The sequence below is a fragment of the Ursus maritimus genome, unplaced genomic scaffold (genome assembly GCF_017311325.1).
Source record: "Ursus maritimus isolate PB19 unplaced genomic scaffold, ASM1731132v1 scaffold_8, whole genome shotgun sequence".
NCBI lineage: Eukaryota > Metazoa > Chordata > Mammalia > Carnivora > Ursidae > Ursus > Ursus maritimus.
Genome location: NW_024426996.1, coordinates 34,520,391 through 34,543,988, shown reverse-complemented (window position 1 = coordinate 34,543,988; position 23,598 = coordinate 34,520,391). Strand labels below are relative to the sequence as shown.

Below are 23,598 nucleotides of genomic sequence, written 5' to 3'. Positions count from 1 at the left end.
ATATTGATTTAAATATGTGTGTGTGTATTTACAAAAACAGGATCATATTATACACATCTTGCTTTTCTCACTATATGACTATGCTATACAATGTCTTAACAAAGTTTCCCGTAAATCAGCTAGCATAATCTTATTTAATTCTTTTTAAGGGCTTTAAAGTAGTTCATGGTTTGATATAGAGACAATGTATTCATTCAGTCATTCCCCTACTGGTGGATTTTTTTTATTTTTTTGCTTCATTATGTCAGAAGGTGAATGATGTTGAAATCTTTATGTTTACTGGTAGGATTATCTTGCTTGATCTGCTAGAATCATCTGCTTTATGTTCAACAGCAGTGAGGCACTTGCCACTTGACACAAGAGAACTTTTTTGCTGACCAGAGTTAATGGCACAAGCTCTGGAGTAAAGCAGAGAGGGGTTGAAACTGTGACCTTTCATTCTCCAGCAAAGTGACTGACCCAATACCATTGACAGTTTTTAGCCTTTGCTGATGTTTGAGGCATGTGTTTTTAGCATCTGCAGTCATTCGATTGGGAGAGTTTTCATTAAGTAATCTGTGGGAGTGTCTTATGACATCTGTCACAGGTAGTGCAGCTAACTTAATGAAAATACCTATTATAGGAGAAACAAAGTAACATCGAACTACTAAAAAAAGAAGGGACTGTTACACCGATGAACTAATTTCTGTGGTGGCAGCAAAGCTGGAAATTTTGGTTTTTACCTTAATGATCAACTTTAATTAGTGATCACCTCCTTGTAGTCTTTTTCCTCCATGATTTTACTGAAATATTTTATCAAAAATCATCTGAAACTTTCTTTTGAGTCAAACTTTATTTTCACAGAAGTCATCTTCAATATCTCTGTAGTAATTGTGACCATTTATCATCTCCTCCTTTACTAAACACTTCCTCTGACTTACGTGAAAATATTATCTTCTGCATAGGACCTCTCAAATTGCATTCTCTCATCTCCTTTCTTTCTTTCTTTCTTTCTTTCTTTCTTTCTTTCTTTCTTTCTTTCTGACATTTCTTTCTTTCCCTGTTTTCTGTACTTTCTTTCATTCCCCTCTATTTTTCAAACTCTGTATAAAAAAAACTATACAATCAAGTACTGGTTGTTGGAGTTTTATATACTTTCTACCTGACCATTAGTCATTTCATCTTTCTCTCTGACTCTCTCATTGATAGTGTCAGTATGTCTTTAAATTTTGAAGAGTATTTCTTCAGTTCAATCGCATATTACAATTATTGTATTTTGTTGAATTTTTATACTTTGCAGAATTCAGTGATTCTACTCCTTCAATAAATATGCAGTGGGTAGCTTCAGTGTGTTCTTGACTAGTCATGGAAAAATGTGAATTTTTATCTTGAAAATTATTATTGCTCCATAGCAATCCCTTCATGTCCCTAAACTATCGTAAAATTTCATTGTTTATAAAGCTTCCCTGTGTTGAATTTAGAACTTGGGAAAATGCCAAAACCCATGACCAGAAGTACTTAAAGTTAAGGGCAGTTTTTGTTGTTGTTTTCTTCCTAGCTTTGTAGGGCTCGATGATCTCCACTTTTGTGAAAAGAAAAGCAGTAATTGGAATAATAACACAAAGTGTATCCTTTTGTTTTACATCATTCAATTATCATGCTTTTACTCACTATTAACACCATTTATTTAAGTTTCCTACATAAAGTAACCAGATTAAACTTTAAACTGTCATATTCCCTCTTCTAAAGCTTCAAAGCAAGTGGATAACTTTAGTCCAACCAAAATTTATTGTTTTTTTTAATGTGTGTTTTAGACAAACCAAAGATTTAGCATGCTAGAATTCTAACTGGCGTACCTAAAGCTTACAATGTTTGTTCCTTAAATTCAGTATTATTAAATCACCAAAAAATTTCAAAGTGGTAGAATAAAGATTATGTTAAGTCTGAGATTAAGCTGTCACATCAGAGTAATTTGATTTTAAGTCTGGCTCCACCACCTCCATTAGTAATCACATCCCTGACAGAGACAAAGTTCATCCAGTATGAGTTCTCATTGCAGATGAGTTATTGATGTTTTCATGTTACTCTGGTCAGTCAATAAGGTTAAAAGGATAAAGTTTATTTAGTTTTCAACATTGCCTTCTTGAAGTCAAATGTCTATTTAATTAAATTTTCCAATATTTGGCAAGAAAAGACTGGTCGTGTCAGCTTTCTTCAGCTTGATATTAAATAGCATCTTGTGAAATTTGGTAAAGACTATGTCGAGTAAAATGGAACAGATACACTGTGAGTCTATTCAGGAGAGCATTAGGGAGTCCAAATTCTTTGTCAAGGTAGTTAATAATTTCTAATAGTCTCCTAATGCTAAAAGTTTGAAATATATCTGCAAGTCTTGCATATGATTTTCATTTTCTAACTGACTTATGAAAATCTGTAGTACTCTATTTCTTCTAATATTGAGAGATATATACATATATGTACATATATATAGTAATTCTCAAAATTATTTCAGAAGCAATCAAATGAAAATGACTTCAAAACAGCATGTCTTCCACATTTTATTTGTAATGCAGACACCTATCATATAATCATCTCATTTTTCTGTCCTGCCTTACTGAAAAAGTTATAATTGCTTTCTTAATATGCTGACTACATGTATAAAGAAGAAACAAATAGAAATTTAATTTATGAAAAACTTGGCCACATTGGAGGTGTAAATATTTTATTTACTCAGCAAGTGTATTTTTTGGTTTGCTCCAAAAATTACAAAATTTGCACCAAACAGTTGAATCTTGTATGCAATTAATATAGGTACCATGTGTAGGAGTCATCATGGAACAATGAATAAGATGGAAGAGATTCCTGTCCTTAGATATTTCTTTCTAGTGTAGCAGATGGTCACTAAATGCAGTCATTAACTGCATTTATAACAAATAACTATTACAGAGGAAACCCCTAGCAAAATATTTGTCTGGTAATAAATTTTTGAGGGTTGAATTTCTTGATCAAACTTATTTCTGAATCAACATCTGATTTGAATCCACAGAGTCAGGGGAAATATCCTATTCCAGAAAGCAGTCTGCTTCCTACCACAGGTTTTGGCTATCTACGAATTTTACCAATCACCTGCAGGTGATACTTTACCTTTATGGTAATTTTCCTTCCATAAGAAAACAGTAGGTTAACTGTGGTTTTAATTATCTACTTTATTTCTTTTTTAACCACTATTACCATGGATTTAAGTGATGACTTATTAATTTAATTATGTAGGATATTTGTCCAATAGGGTTATATTTTAATTGTAATTGTAACAGATGCTAGATTTTTAGATTCTACCAACCACAGAGGAAAAGTTTTCTTATATACCATCTGTAAATATTTATTAAATGCCTTCTGTATGAATGATAAGTGATATATCCCTCAAGTCCCATGTGGTCAGGAACTACATATTTCTTGCCCATGTTCATATCTCATTATGTATCGCATTGCTCAATCTATAGGAGATACTTAGTACTATTGATTAAATGAGCAATTCAAGATTAAATACAAACATAACTTCAATATCTTTGAAAAGCTTTTCATCAAATAGGTGAGATAATACAAATTCACAAATAACTATGATAGTATTTGATATATAAAATTTTTTTAAAAGATATATATATATATCTTTTTAAAATATATATATACAAATATATATATATAAATATATATATAAAACAAAATATATATATATAAAACAAATATATATATTATATATATATAATCAGAGTCTATAGAAAAGGAAAGAAATCTTCAAAACTGAAAATCAGTAAAAATTTCAAGATAGGAATAATACGATGAAAAACCAGTAGGTCACTGACCTCGCAGAGTGGAAAGAGGTTATACTCATTCAAGTTCTTGTGACGTTCTCAAATACTGATTTTTAAAATTTTACTAATTACACATTAAATACATTGTTTACATAAGTTTTAGTAGTATGTGAGTTTATCTTAGGAAAAATGTATGATTAAGTATGGCAGAATCATTCTAGTGAGTGAGTCTTCATTCAGTCACAGTGTATTTCGATCTTTGATTCCAGCCCTTGCTTATAAACTGAGATAATTGCATATTACATGGACTTCCAGAAAATCCACTTTAAAATTATATCTTATGTAAATGGCAGAGTGTTCTTACGCGATGGGTGGCATTATTTAATCCAGTTAAAATTACTTTCTTTTTAACTCTGGAGCTTTGACTTAAATTAGTTTATCTTGAGGCTTCAGCATCTCACTTAAACCATTAGTGTGCTTCTTCCTCCAGGGACTCCCATTTATACTTTCCCAATCAGAATGTAATCCTATCAGAAATGGTAATAATACTTTATACTTGGTAACTTCTTTTATCTGAAGAGGTCTCAAGCACTCACAATATGACCTTATTAATATTTGCAGCATTACATCCCTGAGATGTAGCCATGAGCTGAGCAGGATTCCTTCAGTTTTACAGATGGAAAAATGGGACAAAGGAGAAAAGCTGAGTTTTCCAAAAGTGATTTTAAGAGGGCACTCTGATATGATGTAATGAGTATTTAAATGTGAGGAAAAAACTGGAAGGAGTAAGCTGAGTATCAGACGCACTGCAAAAGAATGTATGACTTTTAGAAATTTTTTTTCTAATCAATTCTAATATTTAATTTGCTTTATCATTTTTAGTAATTATTTATTAACTGGTTATTCTGTATCCTGTGTCATGTTATGCACTGAGTGCAGCAGGAAACAAAATAGAACCAGGTGAGGTTAGATAGGAAGACACAGGATTGATTCAGATCCTACAGGGCCTGTGGGCCAGAGAATGGGTTTTGGTCTAAGTTTATTGAAGGGCTTAAAGACAGTGTGGGGTTTTAAAAAATCGTTCTCAGTAGAATTGTGAAGTAGAGGAGTTAAGAGTGTGAACAGAGAAAACCCATTAAGACTTTTATTTCTAACATTGTAAGTTGGTTATTTTTGTTTTTATCTCCTAACCACATGCTAAATGGGTCCTACACAGATAATAATCACTTCTAGAAGACAACTCAATTATATAGGAATAAGTAATGCTGAATGTATTGAGTTTTCTCATAAAATATGCTGTTTCATTCAGGAGCTACTTGAAAAATGCTTAATTTGAAAGAAAATATTATGAATAAGTCCTGTTTACAAGAAGTTACAATCTGATAGGAAAGTGCTCAGCTATATGTCATGTGGGCTAGATTTGAAATTGTAGGAGTTCTGAAAAGAAAACCAATACTTGAGGGGGAAGTGGCCATTGAGACAGAATGAGGCTATATATGAGTCAATTCATGAAATGTATATAAATAAATTCACAAATATTGTGTCAGGTATTTCCCAAACACTACGGAAAGTCTTTTAGGAGGAAATAGCTGGGGTGCCTGAGTTGCTCATTTGGTTAAGCATCTAACTCTTGATTTCGGCTCAGGTCATGAGATCGAGCCCTGCATCAGGCTCCACACTCAGCGGAGGGTCGGCTTGAGGATTCTTTCTCTCCCTCTCCCTTTGCCCCATTCTCGCTCGGTCTCAAATCAATCAATCAGTCAGTCAATCTACCTTTAAGAATAAAAGAGGAAATAGGTGATGGGGATTAAATGTACACTTATCTTGATGAGCACTGAGTAATATATGGAGCTGTTGAATCCCTATATTGTGATTCTATAATATTATACCAGAAACTAGTCTAACACTGTATGTTAACTATACTGGAATTAAAGGGGAAAAAAAGAGGATATGGATGTGAATAAGACATTGTTTCTATATTCAGAGTGCTTGTAGTCTATTGGAAGAATAAATAATTGCATAAAATGCTTGAATATTACACATAATGCCATAAGTGCCACCAAATGGGAATATGAATGAAGAAATTTAATATGACTAGATAACCCAGGTAGATTTTACATTAGAGAATAGTTTAAAACAAAACACCAAGTTGTGATTGAAGAGAGGACAAATCTTCCCTTAAATATCAGTTCAAAGGAGACAGCAGTATTGCCAGAATAATTTTAGAGAGTACCATGACAGTTGCATTCAGATGCCTTAGATTCCAGAAAGAATGGGTAAGTGAATGGAGTAGGGGAGTGCCACAGTCTAGATGTGCTGTAATTCCACTTGAACCAAGGTGTCAGTGACAGTCACAAAACGGAAATGAGATTGGGGTGAGGCGGTAAAGAAAAATTGTCAGAAACTAACAAAGTCTTGAGTGTGGTAAAAAGTCAAGAACTGAGTTTTGAGCTGTAGTGATTGTGCAGGTGGTAACACCATTATTTACAATAGGAAAAGCAAGAAATGTTGATTTGTAGAGTTCAGTGATTTGGGGTTGCAAGTAAGTCTTAAATACATTTAGTTTGAGGTGCGAATGAAGTCTGCATTGCTCAACAGTGATGACAGCCTGGAGGTACAGAATAGAAAGAAAAATAATAGCTGATCATCAGTATTTGACACATTTTTACTTGAAACCCAATTTAATTCTCAAAACTTGTTGAGCAAATACTACTAAGATCCAAGGTCATACAGCTACTAGGTAGACTTGAGATTTGAACTCCTTCAGACTCAGTACACTGAGCCCCACCATTGTGCTAGCCCTCAGGAAGAACTTTAGAGAATCATTGGTATAAAGGTACAAGTGGAGTTTTGAGAGTGGTGGGAATATCCAAAAATAACTAAAGAAGAAAAAGGTAGACAATAAAATATGGAAAATTTAAAGGGCTGGCAAAGGAAAACAAGCTGGAGATGTATGTAGGGAAGGTATGTCAGTGTTGAAAGCAGTTGACCCAGAATCTAGGAAAGAACCTAATGTGACAAAAACTAGGAGAAAGCAGTTTAACGAGAAAGAAGCACATTACCTTATAGAATTCTGCAGAGCAGCATTTCTGAAAGTATATTCTATGGAACATTAGCCATGCAATATATTTGAGGGAGGCAGGGAAAAGATTCTATCCATCATTAAGTAAGTTTGTAAGACACAAAATAATAAGCTGTCACTACCCTCTTTTCCCCTCATCTTCTAGAATCACAATACAAATTAGCACATGTAGCACAAATTAGCACAGGAGAATAATTAAAGGAAGTTATTAACTTCATGGTAGCTTAGAGTCATCTTTTTTTCAAAAATTTTTAACCTAGAGAATATAGATTTGAACATACATTTTTTTAAAGATTTATTTGTTTGACAGAGAGAGAGAGACAGCCAGCGAGAGGGGGAACACAAGCAGGGGGAGTGGGAGAGGAAGAAGCAGGCTCTCAGCAGAGGAGCCTGATGCGGGGCTTGATCCCAGAACGCCGGGATCACACCCTGAGCCGAAGGCAGACGCTTAACGACAGAGCCACCCAGGCGCCCTAGATTTGAACATATTTTTAACAAAAGAATCATGTTTCGTGATAGGATAAGGATTCTAAAAGAGAGAAGCTCTTGAGTTATTAAGATATAAGGACTGTTGGGGGAGGTGATAGGAGAGAAAAGAACAGTTTAAATCTGGGCATGAGGATTAGAGATAAACAAATGAAGAAAACTCATGACACAGAAATTGTAGCATTAGGACAAAAGGGTAAAGCCAGTAGTTTACTGGGTATGTGTTACAATCACTCTGGAGCCAGGCCAGTTATAGAGCCCGCTGACTGGAGGGACGTGGGATGTTTTAGTAAAGGGTGGTAGGACTACCAGGCCCTGACTGATTTTTCCTGCTCATTGCTCCAGTTTCTTTTTTCGTGGTTTCTGGACCTCACCTTTCCAGTTTCAGTCTTTTGAGTAGTCCACCTTGATAGTGCTCTCAAAATACATTGCCCAGAATTGAAAACAGTACTTCAGTTGCCTTTTCTAGGGCACTGTGTGTTTTCTCTCTTTTGACAACATGATTAGAGGGCTTGTTCCCTTTGGATTTCATTCAATTGTATTCAATTTATATGAATTTTGTAAAATTCTCCTGGTAATTATACAACTTCTAAACATGAATGAAACACCTTTTTAAGGTTATCTTGTAACTTTAAAATTTGCATTTACATTTTATTACTATCAGCCCTTTATTCTTGCCTGGCATTTAAAGAACTTTTTCAGATATTCATTCTGAATTCCTTTTTATTAGAGCTCCTAGCTTTGTGTGAACGGATTTTACTTTTATGCCTTTGATTTCATCAACTGAATATTAATATTGAAGTGATCAGTGTGAAGGACAGAGGTTTGCTGAAAGCCACAAGAACTAACTGTGCAACCTTAACTTACCCAGGAATCTGTTTGACTACAGTTATTGTGTCCAGCTCCTCGTAGCTTTGAGTCCTCTTAAATGAATCACCCCTGTTCATCTGTTGTTTGTTTGTTTGCCTTTATTTCTACCTTCTTTCCACTTATGTATCAGGATGAACTTTACCAAAGCTATTTGGAGTCCAGTAAAATATTTATTCCTGAGTTTTCTAATTTTCTATCTATAAAGAAAGTAGTGCTAATTTGATACAGTTTGTAAGTGATTCCATTTTCATTTTAGGTACTTAGAAGCCATCTCTTCATTCAAGCTAGAATCTTGCTTGTGCCTTAACTCAACATCACTAATGTATTTCTCTAAACGTGTATTTCCTCCCTTTGTACAAAAGGCATTTGTCTTGTTCCCAACAACTTTCCTTTGTGTTTTATTATTTCATGAAGTAGTTTTATCTAGTGGGCTTGGGTTTTTGAGGAATTTACTCAAATCCTTTGTGCCTCAGTTTCCTGATCAGTAGCTTGGAGATCATGATAGTATCTACCTTATAAAATTGTTGGAGAACTAGATTAATTGAAATCCTTAGAACATACCTTACACTAAGTAAAAGCTCAACAAATATTGATGTTCTTTTTTCAGTACACTAATCTTGACTAAGAAGCATGATCCATTTACAACCCTAGTGTGAAAATGCTCTGGGGAACTGTAAATTGTTGAATAAATACAAAAGTTCCTTTCACTTACTAAGCTTGAGGAGTGAAGGGATTATGCTGGGAACTTAGTATTTAATTATTTCTGCATACCCAGCATGTGGGAGACACCTATGCAGGTGAAATATGTAATAATGCAGGGTTCTGTTTATCCATCCAACATCTGAAAACAAAAACAATCTGAATTTGAAGTTAAAATGCCAGGTATTAGAAAGATAGGGTCTGCTATTAGGAAAAATGGATCAATTTATAAAAGAGGTAGACATCAAGAATGTTATTTCTATTGTTAGGGAGAGCAAATTAGGACGGTCTTGCTGGGCAGTGACTCAGAGAAGCAGACGACAGAGAAAATGGGCGCTAAAAAAAGACCAAACCCTGTCACCAGAGAATCTATATGCCCTTCCTCTACCAGGCTATACGATGCTCCTTTATGATATAGTTCTTCTATTGTTTGCTTTGATGTTTATTTTAACCATTTTCCTTTTTACAAAGAAAACTTGTTTGGAAGCCAGGGTGGAGAAGAGATGAGGAATAGTATCTGCGCCCTAGGAGGTGGTCAGCTGTCATTGCAGTCCCAGAATCACTTGCTTCGAAAGTGCTGAGCGGGGTACTCTTTCTTTGGGGTAGCACCTGTGCTCTGTAGAAGACCTAATGTGTACCAGTCTTTAAAATCTAATTAACAATGCTTCCTGGGACAACACTATCACTGGCTGAAGGATTTTAATGGCAACATAAAAATTATAATTGCTAAAGAAGGTCAAGTTAGCCCAGGCTTTGTTATTTGAAATCACAGCAAATCAAAGATTGATTAAAAAAAAAAAGTATCAGTCTCTCCACTTACCAGTCAGAAAACATTTCCACAGGAGGTATCCTTCTGTGAGTACTAATACTTGCAAAGGAAGGTAAAATACAGAGTGAGAGTTTTGATTTAAAAAAAATAAATGGCAGTTTGTTAATTTCTTTTTAAGGTATTAATATTACTCTCTTTTCAGCTGATTTTAAAGGAATTTGATTGACCTTGGTTTTCTTCAGGCTATATTAGTTTCACTTGGCTCAAGCACGTGGACATTTTTAGTTGTCTAATCAGATCTAGAAATTATTTGCAGCATGTATAAGTGTACTGAGAATCTTTTTAAGCAAATGAAAAATAATTATGGAAAGGAAACAAAAACCCCAGAGTTTCCCCTGCTTATCTCTCTTCATATGTATCCCACCCAACATGCACTCCGTGGTCTGTAGGATCATCCACTGTTCTGAGACCCCCTGAGGAGAGGTCCATATGTGCTCACATACCTGCTGTAAGCCTCCCAGGACCCCATTAGGGGCACTGTAGAGGGCTTACCTCACAGTGTCACTGTTTGTATTACTCTGTTTCAAACTCAGTGTGGGTCAGTCACCCTGTCTGTCTTTTATTCTTTGCCTTCTTTTGTGGCTATGATGTGTAATTTAAGTTTTCTTCAGAATGCAGCTTTCCACTTACCCAAATTTCAGACACTCCCTTCTGAAATTCAAGTTTCATGGGTCATTTGGCACAGTTACTGGCTTATTTCCAAATTTGCCATCTCCCTTTTGTTTAGTATTGCTGACATTTTCATGTTTATTCATAAAAAGTATCAGGTGAATTTACACTGGCACTAGGAGAAGGTGGCCTCTTTGCCAACAATAAGTGTCATTTGGGATGTAGAGGGATTTAGAGCTATAATAAATTGTCTCATTCTAAGTGAAGTAATATATCAAAGTCATAAATCTTATCTTTCAAATGCTTTTCTTTAATTGCAGTTACTGGGTGTTTTTTTGTTTTTGTTTTCTGTGTCAGTAGCAAGAAAGCTTTGATTATTCTTATTTTTAAAGAAGGTTTAAAATGTTTTTACAGATACTATTTTTTGTTTTTGTTTCTGTTTTTACTAAGTTACTGGTTGTTTAAACTGTTAAGCTCTCAGAGTTTTTTTAATGCAAAATTTCCAAGTTGAAAATTCAGAATTTCTTAGATGTATTTTTTAAATAGAAATAGGAAAATTCAGTAAAGATTCAAAGAAATACATGATGATGTTTTTCACTGATATTTTTTTCAGTTATAAATGAAAAATGATCAAGTTAAAGGATTACCTATTCCATTCTTAACAATTCTTAAATTTTCAGTTTAAGCCCTACTTTACCTATAGACCATTTAAAAAGAGTTATAATTGATCCTGATATTACACCCTTCTGACCATTTGTAGCACATTCTTAAATTTAGCCTATTATTTTAGCTCATTTTAGCCCAGCTCACATCTAACATGATACTATATTTCATATTTAAATGTTATCTAGTTGTCCCATGTATTTAATTTTCTGCTTATGCAATGAGTAGAAATCATATCTTTTTTAAAAAAGAAAAAACAATAGTAATACTTGTAATTACCAAGTGTTTACTCTGTGTCGGGCCCTGATTATTATGAAAATAAGCTGGAGAGGTAAATAAATGTATTATACTCTTTCTTTTTTTAACAAGGAAACCGAAGCACAGAAAGCTTATGTATGTCACCCAATGATACATAGCTATGCAGTGGTAACGTCGGGATTTGAACTCATTTGAAACGATGTGACTCAAACCTGTTCTCTCAACTGCTAAACTATTCTGCCAAATAAAATATACCACCCAATGAACTATTTGTTAAATAAATTATTTTTTATAGGTCAATCTGAATTCTGCCACTAGTGATTAGTATAAGCATTGTTAATTATTGCAGTCAAATTAGTGGTTTATTCAAGGTTAATCCTTGGGCATAGAGGGTTACACATAATAGTATAGAATTGAAGTAGGTAAATGCATCTAACTTCCTAGAGTGACTTGTGAGTCCCAGTGACCTTTATCAGGATGTGCGCATGCTATCTCCTAGGCAACAATTACTCAAAGAAGCATAGGGTTTCACTGTAGCCACATTGGTTTTGCTATGGTTGAAGCTTTGAAATGATTAACACAGAAAACATGCTTATTGCTTCTTAAATTGAACTTGGTTAGTGGAAGCTACTCTTGGAGATGTTTAAAAATGAGATGGGCTCTTCATCTTATCCAAATATCTAAACAATGACATTAAAAGCAGTTCTGGGGCTCCTGGGTGGCTCAGTTGGTTGAGCGTCAGACTCTTGATACCAGCTCAAGTCGTGATCTCAGGGTCCTGGGATTGAGCCCCTGTTAGGAAACTGCACTGAGCGTGGAGACTGTTTGAGATTCTCTCTCTCCTTCTGCCCCTCCCTTCTCGCATTCTCTCTAAATAAATAAATAAATAAAAGCAGTTCTGAAGTCAGTGGCCAGGTGGTAGGTTTGCCCTAGGCTTTAGAGTTAAAACCTATGTGAAATTCTATATTTCTGTATTTACCAAAGAAATATTTTTAATGGCTTTGTCCAGAAATAATAGGTGGTATTTACAGAGAGAAAAACCAATGGGTCAGTGATGGGGAATGGCCATTGATCCAATCTTGACCTTTATTGATGGGTCAGCCCTGGCCTTCTGTGGCCTCTTCACAATGTCCCTTTACTTTTCTGGAGATTGTAACCTGCAGTATTCCAGGTACCTGCCCGCAGGAGCTATTGCCTTCATCCTGGATGGTTAACCCATCGATTTGTCTGCCCAGGTGGCAAGCCAAACAGGTCTAATTCCAAAAGAATTACACTGAGTGAGGGTATTACAGATTATGCTTACAGTATACATCAACGGTTGTGAACTTGTGTGTACACATGTGTATTTAAAACACATCCAAATACCAGAATCTGGTGTTCTCTCGAATGCATTAAGTTTCATTTACAAACACAGCACTATATATCCACTTAGTGTGTTGCCCTCTCAACTATTTGCTGACCTACTATACTTACATAATTTTCAAGCAAGTTTCATATATTTCAAGTAAGTATTACTGATTTGGGTTTTTGTTTGTTTTGTTTTGTTTTGGCCTTGGCTGTCTTTTGGGTAAGTTGTGCTCCACATGTTACCACGTGGCTCCACTCAATTTAACACTCCGTGCAGCCGACATTATGCTTCGCATTTGTATTAATGATAAATTGTGCATATTGATCAAAATTCAACAGCACAATATGTGAAGGAGTTGTGGTATATTATGAATTATGTAGGCTTTTGTAAACTGTCTAGGAAAGTTACCAAAAGATGGACATTATTCCTAGGTAAGGACCAATCCCAATATTTTAATGACCTAATTAGACACATCATTTTCTAAATACAGCCTCCTCTTATATCACAGATTGCTTTTTCATAAAACACACATTGTAGCATGATTGTCAGTATTCACAATGCAACCAAATATTACTTGCCTGTTATCATTTTATGAGGAGAATGTATTTTCTGGCACCAGTTATGGATGATATTTAGTTTGCAATGTTGCGTTCCTTCTGCATAAAGAGTATGCAGTGTTTCCTGGTGCTTCTTTCAGTTCTTCTTTGTGCGTTACTAAAGTTAGGATCCATTTGGCAACAGGGCATGCTGTGAACCTAACAGTGCTGTCTCAAAACATATGCTGCAGATATTTTGCTATGATGGTACGATCATAAAACTAATAGATGCCACTGTTTAAGTAAGGCAATTAGAATACCACTGGCTTTGAACAGTATCAGAGAAAAACATTTTTGACAGTTTTAGGAATCCTTGAAAATAAAATTATATTAAACATTTGCATTTGATTCTTTACTGTGTTAGATCCATAGATAGCAGTACGTCATTTTAGTTAGAATAGAGGTTTTGAAATCTTTGAAATCTGGGTTGAAATTCCAAGCCTGTCAATTATGAGCTGTGTGTCTTTAGACCATTCTGTTTATGAGCCTCAGATCCCTCATCTACTAACATGAAGATAACTACAAAATGAATAAATGAGAAGTTGTATGTAAAATATTTAACAATACCAAGTAATAGTGATCAATCACTTAACTAAATGATATTTAAAAAATTAAAGTGTGTAATTCACTACAGTATATACCAATTCTCACAAGTTTTTACTTATAGTTGTCTAGGGAGAGGGAAAAATTATTTTTCCTACTACCCTCCTAGTTTTTCTGTCTGAGGTCCTACGTGCTGGATTGACAAAAGACAGATTAAAAAGAGAAAAAACATGCAAATTTAATATAAGTTCTATATGGCATAGGAATCTTTTTAAGGAAATGAAGACCCTTTGAAATATTAAACCCGAGAGCTTTTATACTAGTTTTAACAAAGAGCAGAAAATTGTGGGGAAACAGAAAAGGATAAAAGAGTATGAGCGAAGGGTAATAAACTGGGGGAAATTTAGGCCTGTTCTTTTGGATTCTTCTCATCATCCCTCTGTCTTGCTCTTAAGAGCAAGGATGTTCCTTTCTTCTGGGTACAAGGAGGCAACGTCTTACAAAAAGGTCTTATGACCTGCCTCAGGTAGTAATGGGAAGGTTAGAAAGTCCTTGTACCACTGTTTCTCACAATCCTTCAGCTTAAAATATTTAATATGCCCAGGTGCCATATTTAAGGAGGCATATTCTCATCCCCTTCAGGGTCCATACTGGTACATAGCTGATATCATTATGTGATATTTAAATTCAAGAGACAGCTGCCGTTTGCATGAAGGCAAATGATGTCTTATTCTTTTGTTTTTAGTTCCTTTTGTCTCTTGATACAGCACTCTGTGTACACGTATGTTCTGCATTTCTGCATTGAAATGTGTTGTTTTAAAATTAAAATTGTCCTTTGTGACAAAAATGACTGTCATATGCTTTCAAGACTGTCAGTTAAACCTGGGTATCTGAGTTGCATAACACCCAGATGACATGGGAAATTATGAGGACTGATATTGCAACACTTCTAAGTACCCTCCTCATTAAAAAGTAATTATATATACATGTAATGATAAGACTTTATTATTATTTAAGTATGTAAATATGAATGCATATTATCGTATCACTGTTATATTCATACACCTAGTCTCGTTGTCTATTAATTATGTCCGTATTTAATGGTTATTTTTGCTTATTCCCTCCAATGAGGAAATATTTTGGAGCTAGTTATGCTTCTAGGATGAGGACTGAGTGTACTTTCTTTTTTTTTTTGTAAGTTCTTCCTCCATCTAAAAATTAGTTTGTATTAACTCATCATTATGTTCATTAAGTCAATAAATCAGCAAGTATGTATTATGTACCCAGTGTTCACCAAAGCATGCATTCTGTTGCCTTTAAATTGCTTATAAATATTTCAGGTTGCTTTCTAATTTACTCTGTAGATTAATTGACCTTGATCTACTTTAGATTTAAATTATGTTCTCTTGGAATCTTAAAAGTTACAAGGGCTCATTTTCCATATGTAAGTTAGTAAATAAAAATATATGAGTTAAAATTGCAAGCATTCCTAACTCTTTCATACTCTTTATTCAAGAATTCTTGAATTCGCTAGTGTTGCACTGTATGTTAGCTAGCTGGTCTATTCTGTATTTTTACAAGCTGGGAAGTAAGACTCTAGAAAAAGAGCAATGGTTTTTATGCAGGAAGTTTTTTTAATAATTTCTTACGATGGAGGCCTATCTAAACACATTTTCTCTTGCCAACATAGGAAGGGCTATCTAAGGGCCAAATTTAACTTAACGTTATCATAGCATAAAGTAGTAGAAAAGAATTATTACTTCTGCTGAAGCCGCACTTGTCAGTGGAACCTTAGCTGCTTGTGAACTCAAGACCCAAGACCAAAGTGATTTATCTTCCTCTTTCTCCATCCCCAAGATTGACAAAAGAATAGACAGAATCAGCCACAACAAGTTCTATTTTTCCTCTCTCTGTGCCTGCAGCAGTACTTCTGTGGAATATGTACATTTTAGACCTTTAGCTACAGTCCTTTTCTGAACTTCACGTTCTCAACGGCAGGTAACTGGAAAGGATGTTAGAAAAATAAGCTAGTAATATTGCAGTAGTATTTTTTTTTTTTAATTGGAGAAAAAGTGAAGAAAAACTGCTATGTTGGGCGCCGGGGTGGCTCAGTGGGTTGAGCGTCTGCCTTTGGCTGGGGTCGTGATCCCCGCGTCTTGGGATCAAGCCCCACGTTCGGCTCCCCACCAAGGGGTAGTCTGCTTGTCTGTCTCTCTCTGCCCCTCTCCCCTGTTCCTATTCATACTTTCTCTCTCTCTCTGAAATAAAAATAAATAAAATCTTTTATAAAAAAAACTGCCCTGTTAAAAAATGAGATTAACAATATTTTTGCGGTATCCCAAATTGAAATGATACTATTAAATAAATATAAAACTGGGCATTATGAAAAAATAGAAGTTCAAGATTAAGGTAGGTGCTATTTTGTTTGCGCACGTGCATGCACACACACGCACACACGTGCGCACACACACGCACACTATTAGCGGATGCCTCTGGCATACCTTGTATACCCTTGGCTCAACTCTGATTTCACCCAGACCCAAAGTCAACTATTTTGTTGGCACTCAGGCCTACCTCTGCTACCTAATTCTCAACTCAACTGCCTCCTATTTGTCTTTGAGCATTCTGCCATAAGACTTCCTCAAGGCCAGTAGTCTGCTTGGCTAGAACCAGCCATCTGCTTGTGGACAGGGGAGTTCACTGGGGAAGGAGGACCTGTGTATCATTACCAGCTTCATATTCCCCAGAGATCTTAGCAGAATTTGGTCCTCCTTGCCATCAGTAACAACTTCAATAATAACATATATTGTAGCTTTTCTTCTTTTTTCCATATCTCTCTCCCTGTTCCTTAACACTTGATTCCTGGGATTACCTCCCAAATAAACTACCTGCCTCAAAGTCCTTATCTTGGCCTCTACTTTCTGGGGATCCCAAATTAGAACACTATACCGTATAGGAACATTTGCATTTATTATGTTTGAATACTCAAAACATTTGTAGACATAATCAACAAGTATTTACCAACCATTTAATTATTTAGTGTTATTATGAAAATATCACACAGCCAAAAAAAAAAAGAAAAGAAAATATCACACAGCCTTCTGTAAATCGGATTTGACAAAATGGTAATCATCTTACCACCTCTTTTAACATTTAACATATCATCTACCTTCTTGGAAAGCAACTGTCATCTTGTTGGTGAAGTAACATTTACATGTTTGAAACAGTTGGCCAATATTATGAGAATCTGATCCTTTCTGGCATTTTACTCATTACTGAATTTCTTGTTAGCATACTAATTAGAGTGATGTCTTACTCCAGATCTCACAAGGTGATCAATTTCAGCAAAACTTTCTTCCTAAAGCTTATCTTTCAAAAGCAGGCTTTCCTGAAAGCTGTGGTTTACGTAGGAAGTTGTGAAAAAGAGGAGGGATTTTACCCGATTTTAGATGAATGTATTGGAGACTGTGAAAGTCAGTATTTTTGTAAGATTTTATTTATTTATTTGAGAGAGATAGCATGATCAGGGCAGAGAGGAGCAGAGGAAGAGGGCAAAGCAGACTCCCTGCTCAGCGGGTCCCCCATTCAGGGCTCGATCCCAGGACCCTGTGATCATGACCTGAGCTGAAGGCAGACACTTAACCAACTGAGCCACCCGGGTGCCCTGTAAAAGTCAGTATTAAATTAGTGGTAGAAGAGAATCAATATGTTTCATCCAAAAGAGATGGTTAGGGAGAGAGTGATCCTATGACCACCTTGCTTTTTCTTGTGTAACAATGGAAGTTTATGTGAAAAAAAAAGTACATAAAAATGAAAGCAAGGCAGTCATTCACACACAGCTTTTCAAAGGGAAAATAAAATGTGTCATAAATAAAAATTCTGGCATATACTTACTGAGATATTTTGAACTTGTCATAGGTGTGTAAAAGATGTAGTGTAGTTATTTTATGTTTGTGTACATGATCTGGCTTACTAAATATCAGTATTTTCTGGGACACCTGGGTGGCTCAGTTGGTTAAATGTCTACCTTCAGCTCAGGTCATGATCCCAGTGTCCTGGGATGGAGCCCCGCATCGGGCTCCTTGCTCAGTGGGGAGTCTGCTTCTCCCTCTCCTTCTGCCTTTCGCTCCGCCTGCTTGTACTCTCTCTCTCTGTGTCAAATAAATAAATAAATGAAATCTTTTTAAAAAATCAGTATTTTCCTTCCGTTGTACTGTCATAACCAAGGATAAAATGATTGTTACATAGAACTGGGAGAGAACAGTTTGTATTATCCCATGTATCTATTCTAACTTTTGCATGCTTAACTAATTGGTCAGAAGGGCTATAGAAGACCATTTACAGAAGCCATATCTATAACCATCTTCTGTGGGAGATAAGGGACTGGAAAAAGCAAGAGTTTGTCCTCAAAGTCAAAAAAAAAAAAATTTCCCTCTACAATACTGTCAAGAGAAGTACTAACTATTCCAAATATTTTGTTTATTCCTCCATTATCAGTTTAAGAATATGGACTAAATTTCCTTTAATTTTTATTTGTCCGAATGCAAATTAAGTTTGTTAATGACCTATTTTTCTGGTGGTAACACTAAGAATGGCATTAAACTAACATCATAAAATTAAACCAAGTAACTTAAGATATCTTGCTTTTTCCTATAGTGAAGGAGTCATATTGCTGTCAAAACGGTAGATAAAATCTTTTAAAGTCTTAATAGACCCTTTATTGGCCCTTTTCTAAATATTCCCAAATGCATATCAGAAATATAGATCTGGTCCTATTAAACTGCCATTTTTTAACATTAACCAAGTAGCATTGCTGCCAGGAGGAAAAACAGAAAGACAATTTATCTCTGTGCCTTCTTGAAGTTTGCAAGATAAATATGCACCAATTTTAAATGAAAGTGAACATCAGTAAACTAGATAGATTTATTGAGTTAGCTTGTGGCAAAATGAGCTTGCTCCATTTTCACATACTTTTTCTGGTAGTAAATGTTTTAATCTATTGATGCCATGGAGAAATGCTACATTAACTATAAAACAGAAAGAGGGCACTGTTCAATGATGGGACCAATAATACGTATAATGCAGTAAACACTTTGCAAGAATTTAATGGCCCTGAATTCAGATAGACAATGCATAGTTTACTAAGCTGAGGGAGAAGATTCATTAGACTGCTGGCTCCTTCAAATACATAAACTCGACTTAGACATGATATGAAGACATCAGTTCTTCAGTGGCAGAAGAAACTACGTTTCATTTCAAAAAGAAGGAAAAACCGTTCTCGTAGGTTGCTGCACACCAGAATTTTGCGTTTTGTTCTTCCTATGGTAGTATAAGCATTTGATTCTTACTTTTGCTGTGAGGGGTTTATAATTTTCCATCACAAATCTCTCCTCTTTATTTTTTTTTAAGATTTTGTTTATTCATTTGACAGAGAGAGAGACGGCCAGCAAGAGAGGGAACACAAGCAGGGGGAGTGGGAGAGGGAGAAGCAGGCTTCCCTCTGAGCAGGGAGTCCGATGCGGGGCTCGATCCCAGAACACTGGGATCATGACCTGAGCCGAAGGCAGATGCTTCATGACTGAGCCACCCAGGCACCCCAAATCTCTCCTCTTTAAAACTGTTAGACACAGTAGAGCCTAGAACCTCACCATGATCGGAAGAATCCATGTTACACATGGAACGAGAGAGCTGATGTTCAGAGAAGACTTGCAGGTTACGATGCCATTGCTTGGGATTAAAAAATATCAACCTGAGAAGTCTAAGAAATGTAAAACTTACCTCCTCACTCTGTTTTCAACTCTATGTGTCATTTATTTAAAAGTAGATAGCAGATTCTGAAGTCGTATACTTTTTAGATAAGTGGCAAATCAGCCAAAACTCACAACTTGAGATTTCATTCAAAATATCATGCATCGAATGTATTTTTTTCAAACTTTATTGACATTCGAAATAGGGCATCAGACTGTTGTGTTACTTCATTTTCTGGATGAGAAAAATTGTCAGTAATTTCTTGGGAGATGATGCAGACCATCCAGTGACCATAAACCTCACAGCCAGATTGTCTTTTTTCAAATCCTCATTCTGTTTCTTACTAGATATGTGACCTTAAGATTTGTGAACTTGATTTTTCTGCCCCACACTTTCTTCATCTATAAAATGGTGACAATCTACTTACCTTAAAGAGCTGTTTTGATAGTTCAGTGAGTTAAAAGTGTTTCCACACATTAAACGTTTAACAACTGTTGGCTGTTTTTGCTCTAAGTGCTTGTTGTTTCAAATTATGCATTTATTCAGTCATATTTGAAAATGCCCCAAACTGCAAGCTATTTTGTTTTCAGTGTTCATTATTGTAAAATGTAGTGTGATGGAACAGAGTATAGTAGTTTTGTTTGGTTTTAGTAGTTAGGTATTAAGCCAAAACTCAAATGGATTTATTAATTAAACCTCATATTTAGAAAATATTTACTCCAGCACAGCAATTATGCAATCCATATCCACATTCTACTTTTAATTGTGTTTCTTTTTATTTTGCCTTTGGTAATATGAGTAAGGTTATACCAGTTATTCAAGAGCATCAAAGGTAAGAGGCCCCTTGTACTAATTTAATAAATTTAAACTATTTATTGTGTAGCTTCTCTATTCCAGGTACTATTCTAGATGGTGGGACTCAGCAGTGAATAAAACAGAGTCCTTGAATATATATGACTAGCTTTCTAATAGATTAAGAGAGTGTGTCACAGTGTGAGGGTTTCTGAGGAGATATAGTTTCTATTTGAAATTTATTTGGTGTTTAATGTTGTGTTTTTTAAAATAAACCAACTATACTTTAGTAGATATCAACTTTTTTTGTTTGGTTTGCAAGGAAGTTTATTTCATTAAAAAGTTAAAAAAAAAAACCCACACCTAATAATATTATACCATGATATTTCCTTCCTCAGAGCTCTAACCAGCAAATTCATTTTTATGATCCTTCTGCAGATAGCTTGCAAGGGAAAACAAACAGTTGGGGGCTAGTTAGTTTAAACAGACAGTAAAGTATGTTGCCACTAGTCCAATCGAGAAAAGAATAATGATCACTTGTTTCATTCTCTAAACTTGCTTTTCCCCTAATTTGACACATTTCACTATAATAAACAAAAAGTGCATTCAGTGAATTACTGAGCAGATGTTGGTTGAGTGTTATAAAGAACGGGAAGGAAAGCATACTTCATTATTTATTCGTTTTAATTTAATTTTAGATTTAATGTCTCCGCTTTGGGTGTTGTACCACATTACATACATTTTAAGGGCTGTCTGCTCATTTCTTTTCTCAACTTTGACCTTGCTAAGGCACAGAGGTCACTCGAGAAGTATTTATTTCTTCTGTCAGTATCTCTCCAAGGAACAACATAAATCCATCAAGAAAACAGATCGTGAAGAATATACTCCCTTTCTTCGGAGCGTGCAATTCTTGTGTCAAATATTATAACATTGCAGAGCTAGACCCCATTATAAATGCTTTCAACTGCGAGTGGGAAATAAATAGAAACTATGTTTGGCTGGGCCAGGGGAATCTTGACACAGAATTGTCACAGGTGCAATGTGATGGACCCTGAAGAATTAGAGAAGAAACAGGAAACTCTCAGGAGAAAACTGCTACATCTGCAGTTTGCTCTAAGCTCTGTAATTCATAAAACATGTTTTCTTCTTTCATTAGGAAAAAAAGTAGCAAACAGTTTTATGTATGCCACCTTCCCTTTTTTTGGCGTATTTAATCCTTCCACCCGTGCATTTCTTTCCCCTCTGCAGACATTATAGATTTCAGTCACAACTAGCTCCTCACTTTACAGGTGACCAACATGTGCCCAGTGAGTCTGGAATCGGACACTCCCCTAAAAGGTGTCCCAAGAAAGTCTCTTGTCAAAAAACAGATCTTAAATAGATGGTTCTGAGAAGAGATTCTTTAGCAAAATTTAGCATAAGTTTTTTCAATATAAGTTATTACTGGTTATTAATACTAACTTTAAAAGACTTTTGTTTCTTTGTTGAAATCAAAATAGATATTATCACTAACAGTAGGCCATCAAATCACTTTCTATACCCATTAAATATAACTCAGTGGATAAAGCAGAGCTGACATTTAGAAAGTAATAGAAGTAGCTAAGAACTCTCTCTCCTCCCTCTGCCAATGAAAGTATTCAATGATAATAAATAGTGCAAGTAGCTTGCACTTGAAAGATAGTTGTTTAGCACTCGGGCTCTTTTGCTGTTTTTCTTGTTGTTTATTTTTTTATTTAAATTAAATTAATTAACATAAAATGTATTACTGGTTTCAGAGGTAGAGGTCAGTGATTCATATTAAGACTGTACTCAGTCTTAATACAACACCCAGTGCTCATGACATCACCCAGGTACCCCATCTGCTTTATCCCCTTCCCCTCCAGCAACCCTTAGTTTATGTCCTATGATTGAGAGTCTCTTATGGTTTGTCTCCCTCTCTGATTTGTCTTGTTTTATTTTTTCCTCTTTTTCCCCTATGATCATCTATTTTGTTTCTTAAATTCCACATATGAGTGAGATCATATGATAATTGTCTCTCTCTGATTGACTTATTTTGCTTAGCATAATACCCTCTAGATCCATCCACATCATTGCAAATGTCAAGATTTCTTTTTTTTTTTTTTTTTTAATGGCTGAGTAGTATTCAGTTCTATATATATATACCACATCTTCTTTATCCATTCATCTGTCGATGGACGTCTGGGCTCTTTCCATAGTTTGACTATTGTGAACATTGCTGCTATAAACATTGGGGTAGCACTTGAGTTCTGATGTCAGAGGCCTGACATTGGATCCTGGTCTGTCACTTACTATTTATTTAATTTATATGTATCATGGTTTCTTTCTTTCTAATATTGAACTAATAATGCTATCTACTTTATAGTGGTAATATAATTGTTAAGTGGATAATACATGTAAATTCTTTAAAACCATAAACTGGTAATTGGTAAATACTCAATTAATATTAGCTATCCTCGTTATTTTTGTCATCATCACTTTTCTAGTTTGCCAGAAAGCAAAGCATAGAGGCTAAGACTGTAGGCTCAGAAGTTCAAATACCAGCTCTACTAAGTGGTAATGACCTCTATACTCGGGTCTGCCCATCTGTATAATGGTGACAATAATCTCAACAGGGTTGTTCTGAGGATTAAATAAGATGAAGTAAATTGTGTATTTAGCAAAAAGACTTACATACCATAAATGCTAAGTAAACTGGACTAAAAATAGCCTGTTTCAATGTTATTAAGGAGGAATTTCACAGAGATTACAAAATCTTTGTTAACAATTGAATGTAGAATAAATATTTTGCTATGTGCAGTTCTATAAATAGATAGTGAGAAAGATAATGAACTCCACTATCGAGAGATAAGATGTACTAAGGAGAATTTTGTGTGCTACTTAGCAGAAATGAAAGACATGCTTTCCCATCTGTAAGATTTGTCCTCTTCTCCTTTGTTCATATCGTTGAACAAACCATACCGAGTTTATATTTGTAGCCATTTGCCTATGATTTTAAAAGCATGTCAGTGCCAACATTTATTGACCAGCTGTTATAATAAGACAATGAGATAGAACCCAGTAATGCCTGGGTGAATGGTATAGGGTTCTCTGCCTTCAAAAACCTCCATATATTTCCTGAAGAAAGATAGAGAGAAGATAAAAATACCAAGTGCCAAAGAGAATAGCGAGACAGTATAAGTATAATGAACTAGAATTGATAATTGGCAAACAGTGATCATGGGATAAACATCCAGTGGGTTGTTTTCCAACTAGCCCATGAGCTAAGA

The 23,598-nt window shown here is 35.2% G+C and overlaps 1 protein-coding gene across 1 annotated transcript in view; it reads left to right on the top strand.

Annotated features, from left to right (window-relative positions):
* ADGRL3 (adhesion G protein-coupled receptor L3) overlaps nt 1–23,598 on the top strand; it is a 482,854-nt gene that overhangs the window by 171,659 nt on the left and 287,597 nt on the right. Inside the window, exon 4 of the mRNA XM_040624907.1 lies at nt 19,973–19,989. Within this exon, the coding sequence (XP_040480841.1) occupies nt 19,973–19,989 (17 nt within the window). The remainder of the gene's footprint in view (nt 1–19,972; nt 19,990–23,598) is intronic.